This window comes from Anopheles cruzii, chromosome 3 (genome assembly GCF_943734635.1).
Source record: "Anopheles cruzii chromosome 3, idAnoCruzAS_RS32_06, whole genome shotgun sequence".
NCBI lineage: Eukaryota > Metazoa > Arthropoda > Insecta > Diptera > Culicidae > Anopheles > Anopheles cruzii.
In genome coordinates this window covers 50,762,751-50,774,655 of record NC_069145.1, presented here as the reverse complement: position 1 = coordinate 50,774,655, position 11,905 = coordinate 50,762,751, and the positions used below count along the sequence as shown (strand labels likewise).

At 40.0% G+C, this 11,905-nt stretch overlaps 1 protein-coding gene across 1 annotated transcript; it reads left to right on the top strand.

Moving 5' to 3' along the window:
• The first annotated feature begins 547 nt into the window (after positions 1 to 547).
• On the top strand, positions 548 to 11,176 carry LOC128272058 (lachesin-like). Its single transcript, XM_053009785.1, has 11 exons — positions 548 to 607; positions 5,388 to 5,447; positions 6,806 to 6,903; positions 7,021 to 7,228; positions 7,412 to 7,558; positions 7,706 to 7,837; positions 8,998 to 9,132; positions 10,256 to 10,408; positions 10,473 to 10,562; positions 10,627 to 10,737; positions 10,800 to 11,176. The coding sequence occupies exons 1-11, from the start codon at positions 562 to 564 to the stop codon at positions 10,976 to 10,978; spliced, it is 1,359 nt and encodes a 452-aa protein (XP_052865745.1). The 5' UTR covers positions 548 to 561; the 3' UTR covers positions 10,979 to 11,176.
• The last annotated feature ends 729 nt before the right edge of the window (positions 11,177 to 11,905 follow it).

Here is an 11,905-nt window from a genome sequence, read left to right as displayed (position 1 = left end):
GGCAAAAAGTTCACTGTGCACGGATAAAGGGAAGTAAGAAAATGGTGAGTGTTTTATTTGCCCAGGACTAGAACTGACGCCAACAATACCATATGTGAAAATCACGCGAATGTAGTGCTCGCTAGGAGCCAGTGCCGTTTCCTGTTCTGCCGCAAGGTTGATGGCATAGTTCCACAGCGCTTTAGGTCCGGACGCATCCGGACATGAACCGGGTGAGGATCACGGGCTACAGTGCATACGACGCGACCCCGAAACACAGTCCGAAGTGGCCAAATTGTGGACAGCCTTCTTGCGCGGCGAGAGCCTAGACAACGAGAAACGCCACACAGACACACCTGGTGGTTTACAAGACCAAGGTTTTCGTGCCTGGACTGGACTGGTTTCCTGCTGTTTCGACTCGTTTGCGGCCGAATCTACCGAAGATAATCACAGCTACAACGTAGAAGTACTGATTCCGGTTAAGCAGCATCACTTTGCGCAAAGACCGGGGAGTGGAGGCACCAAGCATCTCTGTCAAACATGGAATCCTTCCAGTGCACCAAACTCGTCCCAGTCATTGTTATGCTGTTGTTGAATAGATCGCTCGCCAAGGGCCAGGGGGGACAAGGTAAGCTTTACATTCAGATGCCGAACGAATCTCGGTCGTTCTAATGAAATAACCCAATGGTAATGGCTCAATGTCATGTTTGTCGTCTCACAGAAAATCAGGCTGCTCTTCCTACATGGCACTTTTGTGCAACAATATGTTTAACAGTGCGTCTCCCTTGAAGCCACGTTGCGTTGAAAGTTAATCTTCGAAGTTCAAGCGACCGGTGTGGGCTGGCTTGCTTCTAGCAGTCGGGGTTTATACTAACTCTTGTTGACGAGCCTGACGATAGTACGCATGCTAGACTTGTGGCATGCAAAGAGATCGTCTGAAAATTGTTTGAAAAAGAATCCAGCCATTTTAGCCGATCTGATTGCTCGACTCGACCTTTCACTAGGGGCGCCCCTCGACCAGTGTCAGAATATATATTTGTTCCCGCATTTTCATGTTTAGTTGACTGTGCAGGCATAAATGGATATACTGAAAGAGTAGCAATAATTTTGCAGAAATAAATTATAAGTGTTATATGGCTATAGAGGTAAATTACAATTTACGACATTTTTGCACGCAAGTACGGGTAAGTTTTGTGGCGAAAAATGTATTAAAAGGTTTTGCATTTTTGTTTCATACGATATAAGATCAATTGATCACCAGATAATATTGTTCAATACAGAACTCAGCATCTTCGAACTATGGATTTCGGCTCGCTCGAATAACTTAAAAATATTCCACAGGCTTTATTAATTGCATCATCTAGCCTGCTATGTTACGGTAGACATTAAAGTATGTTTGGTTCACGCGCAATGTTGCAAGAGATTATTAATATAACAGATAATATTTTAGACGATTTATTTTGAAGATAATGTACTTTTGATAAAGGTGCATCCAATTTTTTTGTTTTACATGGTGAGGGACTGTTTGATGAAGAGTGATATTGTGTGAGTGCATCTCCCGAGGGGACCTATTCACTAAACCATTCACCAATCACCTCCTGACATGAATGTTCGTCTAAATTTCTCGAACTTCTGGCCTGATTGTTCTGGTACCATCGTAAACTGTATAGGAAGCTGCCGTCGCTACATTTGCAATTTCGGGTGGCCACTTCACAGCTAACGTCATATGCGCTGTGTTGAACAGTATCAGGGTCTCACACAATACATTTACTAACCTTCGGGAGCTGCACCAGCATTAAGCCCCGGTCAGCGGGAATCATTTTCATATACTTTATACACAATTTGCTTCACAAACAGACTTTGAAACAAACTTTCCAGATTCATAGGTAGGCAGGTACAGCAGGTACATTTTGCGAAGAATCCCTATTGTTCCATAGATGAAAATTTATTATTTCCAACCCACATTGTGTTTGACCATGCAGCTCGGAGGATGTTTGGAAATTGTTCAAGCCAAAATGATGGTCTACTAATGGTCCACACGACGTACCATCACGGCAGTCGAGAGAAACAAGGAGTAGAAAATGGCGAGTGCGTTGATGGAACGAAAATGTTCATTTTCACCACCAACTCCACCGACGCAGTCTGAACAGCATACAAAATGAATCAATGAAATAACAAAATGTAGACGCAAAACGAGTGAAAACATAATATCTTTTATGTGTTTTCCAGTGTACTACTTACTAAAGGGCACACATTCACTATCTAGCTGCTGGTTGCTGCTTGTTTTCGCCGTTCCTCGAGAGAACGAGAAAATATGCAATATCGCTCCCTAAATTACGTGCAAACTTAGCTTCTTTAACGTACACCAAGTGGATGTGGTATTTAGCTAAGCTTAATGCAATGAAGCAAAAAAAAGCAGAGAGATGGAATTATGGTGCAGTGGCGAGACCGTTGGTTAAGATAAATGTAAGACAGAGTACTAGTACGATAGACTTCCATCGGAATAAGGTTCTTAAGATTGACGAAGTGGTCAAAGTATAAGTAGGTGAGTCGCCGCTACGATAGGCCAACAATGAAAATTTGTGGTTATTTCTGAATGTTTTTTATGGAAACAGTTGATGATTTAAAAGTTTTCTACAGAAAGGACGAGCTAAGTTTAGTATGTACTGCAACTCTCTTCGTTGGTGTTTAGGGTGAGTTTTCGAGGGCTGCAATTGATTTTTTCCGCTCATGCTGTTAGTTGATTGCATATAAATGATGGCGATCGATGAACTGTTACCGAAAGCTTTGAGAAGAAAGTAGTCGTATGCTAAAGTTTCTGTACCCTGACGCCGGTAACTCATGTTTGTCTTAGGTCATGAAAGTTTTCGTTACATAAAATGCAAGCTGGATAGAAAAAAAAACTTTAAGAGGCATACCAAATTAATATTGAGATGTGGAGTAATATTAATATGTGGAGAGAGAATTCATTTGTCCTTTCATTATCCTTTTTGCAAATGAATTTTGAATAGTTATAATGGAAGGTAACCAAATTCTGACCGAGCCTACTGCGATTTGTATTGCTAAGCATGGCAAAATATTTCAATGCGGAATCTAGAGATGGTAGAAATAAAAAAGCATCCGTTTAGGATTGAAATTATTTGCTTTTAAACGATGATGTGATAGCACAACGACAACAGCTTCATGTGTGTGGGCAAATATGCTTTATTTGTATTAGGTAAGCTTAATTGTCTGCATTTATGATTCGAAATCTAGATGTGATAATATGAATAATGGGAATAATTATTTACTAATTTTAACAAGGGATAATTTTTTCCATATTTCTATAGCGTCAAAAGCTGTCGTACAATTTTGTTAATGAAGCCGGAGCTATAATATGAAAAAAACCAAAAAAGACCAATTTAGAAAGAAGAGAAAATCGTTTCGAGAAATTGTTAAATTCTGTTTGAAATTAAGCGGGATTGATAAGTACAGTACTCTCCTGCTTGTTCTAAGAGAATTTGAAAACAAACATTCAATGGACGTCGATCGTCTAGCGAATTCTTTTGTGTTTCAGTTTTGCTTGAAACGTACTTGCACTGGGTTGCAAATTACACTTGTTAACGTAAGAGCTGTTAATAACAATAATCGGTCAACTGCTCTCCTAGAAGAACAATTCGAAACAAACAATAGAAACACACTTCACCAATTCCGTCAAGTCTATGTTAACAGGCTCAAATATTGTCACCAACTTCAGAGAATAAGTGATGCGATCGTAGAGAGGGTTTTGGTTTGCGATGGGTAATATACTGCCTCTAAATGTCGACCGCATTGTTTGCCAACTCCTGCAGCCATCGAAAAGGGAAACCGACTTCTATTCAAACTAGCTTCTCGTTTCAGACTAGAAAATTCTGTGAGCGATGTGTGTTGGTTTGAGCTCTGCGTTCTATGGCAAGAAACCTCGACGACAGCTTCGAGCATCTGCTCAAAGGTCCTTCACGTTAAACGGCCTACCCACGGTCTCGGTTTTGCGTTTTCACCGGGGAGAAAATTATGTGCGTGGCGCCCGTCGCTCCATGGTTTCATTATTAATGATTAGCTGTTTGGTTATAATTTTCCTCTCCAGATACCGTGCTCGGCGTCGGCCGGCTAAAATTGGTATAGGAGAAAGAGTAAAATTCCAACAGTTTCCACATCACAGGACATAACGTAAAACCCCATGTATGTAAAGCTTGACATTCACCCCGTGCCGTAGATGGCGGTTTCCGCGCGGTTCGAAGGACCTTCGGGGCTGCCGGAACGAGGATTTCGCACTCCGTTTTTGTGGTTTACGTGGTGACGATCTCCTAAGGAGCGCCTGCCGCTGCTAAACCGTTGGAGCATAGTAAAGAAAATGAAGAAGAAAGTCATGCACAAGCAAACGGCTAGTGACGAACAGCGTTTGAGGGATTGACGACATTGGCAGCCAAAAAAGGATCTGACTGACGACGTGGTGATGAGGATAAAAGGGAACCAACTTTGCTTTAGTTGCTAATTAAATGAATGAAGGGATTTTGGTTTACCTTTTCAACAGGCTTGTACATTTTATGATTTCCTTTCAACGAGGCGAAGGTGGTCTAGGTTTAGCTGGTTTCAAATCCTTTTGCAAACTGTCCCACAACGAACGATGATGTTATGAGTAAAAATACTGGAATGCGATGAGTGATTTTTGGCAATCACGTCGAAAGAATGTATTATAGAGCCCACATGGGTGCTGCTCGTGATACAATGCACGTCCATTATGCGTTTTGCGATTAATGTTGATGTCTTTGCTTTTTTTCTGCTTCTGTCTCTTGGATGCTGATCCATTTTGAAAACAGAAAAGGAACTACCAATTCATTTCATAAGGAATAATCATTTTTGGTAGCTTGATAAGAAGCAAAAATGTAGTTCCATAGAGTCTGAATGTTTTTCTTCAATAGAAGCACAAAAAACGTTTGAAGCATTTATCTCATCGTTTTCCGAGCCCATCCGAGCAGTGTTGTAAAGTTTATTATCCTCACACAAAAATGCCGGATATTGAATGATATTAAGCATAAACGAAGTAGTAAAACAAAAGCATCGTTTGCATCCAATTTCAATTTAGTATCCACCATGTCGGTGAAGAGAATTCAACAACAAAGGCCAAAGAGAGAAAAACTATGAATACATAAGTAAGAACGTTGTAAACAAGAATAACACAATTAAATCGTGCTTCATCATCTCTATCGTAGAGGAGAATGAGAATCAAAAGAATTCCCAGTTGTATAATTCATCAGACTACCAAGTAGCACACGCTTTGCGTTGTTGTCAGTCTACGCTAGCAGTTTACCATCACTAACAACTATTTGAACTCGAACAAGGCGCTAACACGTTTTATTTTTCTTTTATGTGGTTTGATCTCAATTCAGACGACAGGAATACAGACTCGATTCAAATAGAGGAAAGCAACTCCTACATTCTGGACAAAGGTAAGTACATCACAGTACCCACAGTATTATGCGATGCGTAATTGAAAAGGTATTTTAAAATATCAGAAACATCCTTCACACAGTTTTGCACAGTTTACATTTTCTTATTGGAGTAAACATTTTATAAACTTATCACGCTGTTAAAATTGTCAAAATGTCAACAAGGCTCTGAATACTCCAAAATAAAGTTTTATAGGATGTGGGCACTTTTGGATTGCTGGTGATTTTTTTTTAAAGTTACATTGTTTGACAAATTTTATAATTTTTTGCAATCAGTGAAAATTGTGTCACAATAAAATAACGATATTAGTTTATTGCGGATATCGCACAAGAAATAAATAATTGTTAGTCAATAGTTTGTATGATTGAATAGAATGCAATTTTTCGTGCACTAACTTGGGTACACTAACTAAATTGCTCGAATAATGATTATTAAAAAAATAGTCCATTTGAATCATTTTATATTTACGTTTTGGATTTACTTATATTTACATATTTTTCCCCATTTTTAACAACAGAAGAACTTGTCATATTATTATTATATTATTTTCGAAAAAATGCTTCAGCAAGATATTTCGCTGTATTATTTAGTCACTATTCGATTATGTTTTATCAATTAGTTTATCACATAGTCGACATTCTTGTCTATGTTCTATACGTCCCGAGGTCTTCGACATCCGAACAGTTAAAGCAAAGTTGTCAATCGAACCAAGCAAAAAAATACAAGAAATAAGGCTGCTAGCAAAACGAATAAACGAGAGCAAGCAACTAATTGCGTTTGAATAGCTGCATTACCCCAATCCACATATTTTAGGAATAAGTGCTTCATGAATTTAATATAACAGTAGCCTTTGCATTATTCAGTGGCGTTATGACAGCGAAGGTTTAAATATTCATCTTAATTAAAATTGGAAAATATCGTGTGTCACCTGATAGTGGGGATCAAGTGATGGGCGGTGAATATCGGGAAAGAATATTATGGAAGCAAAGATTTGAGGTAGATCTTTTGCATGGCTGGCAGTGGGTCATGAAACAGTGCAGAAAGAGGATGAACGGAAATAAAAAAAATCATTCAATCTCAAAAGACTAACCGAAAAAACTAACCAGCACCCGATATGTTCTTGTGAACGTGAAGAAACATATTAAAAATAAAACGAAAATAAAATAAAAATAAGAAAGGGATTTCTTTTGCAGTGCACTATTTTAGAGCAAACGTTGCCATGTGTTTTTGAACCATCATTGGTCATTCATTAGTCCAAATGTAATCAAATTCCATTGTTTCGTTCGTGCGTGAATTTATTTATTTGAAGGTAGCTACATCTACACGGTGAATCTCGTTGTCATTACTCATGTTTCAGATTTGCCAAAGTTTGGAGAACCCATTCAGAATCTTACAGTGCCGCTTGGTCGAGAAGCTGTACTAACATGTGTCATCAACAATCTACAAACGTACAAGGTAACGCAATGGACTGTTTTCTCTGCTAGATTCGGCATCGCAAGACGAATATCGCTCTTGTTAGCAAGAGTTGTCGTTATGTTTGTTGTTCCTGCTTTAGTTTTCACCACTTTGCAGGTCGCGTGGCTCCGAGTGGACACTCAAACGATTCTGACAATTCAGACGCACGTCATCACCAAAAACCATCGCATGGCTGTTGCTCACGTCGAAGGTCGAGCCTGGGTGCTGCGTATTCGGGATGTGAAGGAATCTGACAAGGGATGGTACATGTGCCAGGTCAATACAGATCCGATGCGCAACCAAATCGGGTACCTGAATGTCGTTGGTAAGCAGACCCGCCGGCACGAGCTCTGGAACGCGGGCCTCGGCCGTAAAGTGCCACCAGGTGCCCACAGGAGATTTAATGTGGTTTAATTGTCGCAGTCCATGTTGGCTTATGCTAATGAGAAAGAGACCCACTTCATAGAGGTAGAGTACATAAAAAACTTTATAAATATAACCCAAACAGTGCCGCCAAACATACTGGACTATCCAACCAGCACCGATATGGTTGTACGCGAGGGAAGTAATGTAACATTAAAATGTGCCGCTTCCGGTTCCCCGACCCCGTCCATTATCTGGCGCCGCGAAGGCAACGAACCGATCAACACGGGAGGTATGCATTGCGTGGTTTTCGTATCTCGCCTTTATTTTATTTTGATAGCCTGGGCCATGAAACTATCATGACATTGCGCGAACGTGGTGTTGGGTAAACTACACAGTCAAACTGTTTCATTATTATTCCATGCAATTCACTTCAAAGCCGCGACTAGCCTGAACAGCTCCACCTTTTCCATTTCCCGAGTTAATCGACTGCATATGGGTGCATATTTGTGCATCGCGTCCAACGGCATTCCGCCATCGGTCAGCAAGCGTGTCATGTTGATTGTGCACTGTAAGTAATTTTTTGTTGTTTATCAAATAAAGTACCAGGCTGTTCAATACGTTTTGAGCTTCAATAACAGAGGGTGCTGCTGCTAACCAGTTTTTCTTTTGTTATGTTGGTGCACTCTTCGTATGAACGTATGTGAAGTTTAAGTTCAATCTGTCACTTCATTCTTTGCCATTTAGTATCAACGTGTTACAGTATTTTTTACAATGAAAAAAAATGAAGCATCTTGCAATCTCGCCTTCAATTAATGCAGTAGAAAAATGGATTGCTGAAGTTAGGACGCCCGTCAAGGACGTCAAGGACACCCAAAACCAGCAACAATATCTGAAATTGTAGACAAAATACAAGATATCGTTTTGGTAAATCGTCGAGTGACCGAAAGAGATTTAGTAGAAGCCTTAGGCATCTCCTTGGGCAGGGGAACTTTTTTGCCAACATTTGAAGCATTTTCGAAGGGATAGTGTGGTGGAAAAATGTGGATGATGTGATTTGGTGCGTTCGCATCAGTTCGCTAGGCTCATCCATACTGATGAGTCATTATAATTGTTGTTATAATTATAATTGTTATAATTATAAAATTATCAATAAGCTCAAAACTTATTGAACAAGTATTGATGTCGTTGGTTTAGCGGGCCTTGGGCAGTTTTATACACATTGTGTGGTTGTTCAGTAAAGTAGCTAAACGGTTGTAACGTCCGTATGGCAAAGCGAGTGAAGCGTCGTTGAATCCGTTCTATACACTCAGTTGCCTTTAGATTCTTTAGAATATAGATTCTTTGAGAACAATACGTAATACCTAACAATACCTGCACGAAAGGCTGCTCTAAACATTGTCAGAGACTTGTGCATTGGAGGGTAAACCTGTGACCTAGTATAAGTATTTTAAAGAGATGTCAACTGCAAGTATAAATTCGGTGTCGACGCCTTGAACCACTTGTTATGTGGATATTTACCTGTATTTCTTTTGGTTTGAGTGGTTTCGCAAAAGTGAATTATTGTGTATGCAGTTGTTTATTTCTTAGTTTCACTGTTTAAAATATAACAAATACTTGGTTACAAATATAGTAAATTTAGTAAATCTCTCTCACATATTATCAAGTATAACTTGATTGGCAGTAATTTGTATGGTAATTTGTATGTTTCCTTTCCATGCTCTTCGAAAGTCCCTCCAATGATATGGATCCAGGATCAGCTTGTAGGCGCCGCCCTGAGACAGCGATTGACTCTCGAATGTCAATCGGAAGCTTACCCACGTTCTATCAATTATTGGATGAAGAATGAAACCATCATAACCCAAGGTAGGTCGCCCATAGGTCTAGAATGATGCTTATTGTTAGCGAAGCCCGAACGATTCCACAAAAAAGAGAAGTCAAGGTAGGGCATAAAAAATTGCAAACGAAGCATATCGCATCACTGCAATACCAGGTATTGGGTGCCGCACTGAAGCGTTTGTCATTAATATTTTCCTCTTCACTGCTTGTGAAGCCAACCGACGTTTGGTTGATGGGCAGTGGATTTGCGAGCAACAATTCTTATAGTCAGGCGTGCTCTATTCGGCCATTATCGCCACAGCCGTTACCGATAGTTAGAAGCGTTCCTGTGGACCTATTGGGTTTACGCGTGCTGTGTGTGTGTGTGTGTGTGTGTGTGTATGGGATACTGCTTCCTTTTTTTGTGGTTTATGTACTGGCGCCTAAGCAGACCGAAACATCGGCAAACGGATGGAAATAATAAACAAGGACAAATCTGATAACGAGGAAAAATTGTGTCACAATCATCATCTTGTTATTCAATCAAAGTAAGGGCATACAAAGAACTTGACGGACAATGACAATCACCGAAAAGGGAAGGTACACTGTGAACCAAAAAGGGGCTTCGCAGAAACGTAAGATGTCTTGCTCCCTCTTGGGTGGGTTCTTGAATACTGTATTTCATGGGCAAGAACGACTACGGATCGTGGATTGGGGCGTGATAAGGGACCATGTCCAAGAATTCATTATGCTTCACAATATTTTGAGCACAAGGTACGTGCAGTGAGATGGATTGGGGTAGCACAACAAGATTTATGGGAATGATCTTGGCTTTGGATACTATCTTTCGCTTGGTTCGAAATAACGTAAGAACAGTAAAACAAATAATTGAAATAAAAATCCTCGGAGAAAAGATTGGGTTGCAGTTCTTTCATTGGAAGTATGACTCGTTCAAAAACTCGAAGCTTTTTGCAGGTTTTGCAATGTTTTGTACGTATCAGTTGGGCAATCAGTCGCTGAGATGAGCAGTTTTTTTTAAATCTTAGAAGAAGAGATGAGCAGTTAATCCTGTAAAACATGTTTTTAAATACTGGATAAGGTGTGTGTGGTTGTGTATAATTAAAAACTGCAGTCACAGTTACGATTAAAACGACACATTTCTCTTTTACAGGTAAACGCTTCGAGCCATCTATTAAAGAAATCAACAGCTATAAAGTGGTTATGAAGCTTACCATCAAGGAGATCGATATCGCTGACTTTGGAACATACAAATGCGTTGTAAAGAATTCCCTAGGCGAAACGGATGGAACTATCAAAGTTTACCGTGAGTCGCCCAGCGAAAGGACCATATTTGCCATGTTCATCAGGTTTGATGTTTTTCGTTACAGATATTCCTTCGACTACCGTAATGGCAACAAGTCCCCCAGCAACGACAACAGTTGCAACAACTACAGCAGAAAGCACCTATCGGAAAACCTGTACGTTCCTTTCTGCCAAGTAAAACAATACCAAGTGAAATGATTGTACGTTCTTTTTTGGCAGATAAAATCAAGGGTCATCACCAATCGATCGACGATTTTTCTGGATCGTCCAACAAAATTCTTGGCACTGGTGAAAGTTCTGAGTTGTGGAATGTTGATGGCACAATCGAAGGTACGATTGCACACTATCTGCTGAGTGATTCGTGTTATAAATCTGTAACTATTTTTGTGTAGGTCGGGATCATCGGTACAGGGAGAACGGTGCAAGCTTTAGTGACGATCAGCGCGAAAAGGAGGCTTTCATCGACACAGAAAGTAACTCCCGAGGCATCATGCATGACACCACGATTAGAAACACTCACCTGATAGCGGTGTGTTACATTGCGGTGGCTACCGCACTCACCTTTAGGTGATTGACATGCTAGTTCAATTAGTCAACTGCAACCTCGATTGCAGTAACTATAATACAACAGCATAAGAAGCAGTTGTTTCGGTTTGGGTATCGGATATAACAGGCCAAACTATTTAAAGAAACAATTAGGCAGTGTTGAAAGCAAAGTAAATCCAAGAAGTAAACTCTAGATATGTGAGGACAAACTAAGATAGAACATTGAAATTGGAGCAGTCTGTTTAGAACGCAATGTTAAACGCTGAAAATATAATAAAATTTTTATAATAAAAAAATACTAAAAACATATCAACGTTGTGTTTGATTTCCATCATCTCCCAAGTGAACTGGCAGAACTACCTGTTCACTGTTTGTTCGCGTTTGTTTTGCCGTTTCTATGTTCTGAAAAATCATCTTCCGTGGTTGTGGTGGTCCGACAAACATTTGGTTCCTGCCCTTTTCCTACTTGCCCACGCCGGCTATTAGTAACCTTATCTGTTTGGATGGAAAATTTAATCTGGAAAATGGCTTGTTTACGTATTCATTTTTCCATCGCGCGTTTTCGCGCTGCACAAAACTGTCTGCCAAGCCCGGCACTTCCTCTTAGCAAACCCGTTGTTTTCGCCCATCGTTCGCGGCTCAAAGTATTTTCTCCAGCTCTCAAAGCTACTGTTGATGTTTTGGGCAGAATGCGTCTTCAGCTTTGCCACAAATTGTGGCCAATTTGTTTCACTTCAGTAATTTAATTATTCACATCTTGGCCGGGCTTGATCAAGTTGTGTACAGAGCAGCGTAGGATATTTCAACAATAAATGTCATGCTACATAGATTTTATTTCTGATTTCTTGGCTTATCATCAAGATGTAGAGCTAAGAATTCTGAAATTAAAAGCATTGCGTAGGCCTAATCTAATTGCTGGAGCATTACACCCACGCGAAGCAGCATCGCAAGG

Coding starts and splice junctions, on each gene's coding strand:
- LOC128272058 (XM_053009785.1), top strand. CDS start 562: ATGCTGTTGTTGAATAGATCGCTCGCCAAGGGCCAGGGGGGACAAG. Junction 5,448..6,805: donor CTCCTACATTCTGGACAAAG/GTAAGTACATCA, acceptor CTCATGTTTCAG/ATTTGCCAAAGTTTGGAGAA. Junction 7,229..7,411: donor CGGGTACCTGAATGTCGTTG/GTAAGCAGACCC, acceptor TAACCCAAACAG/TGCCGCCAAACATACTGGAC.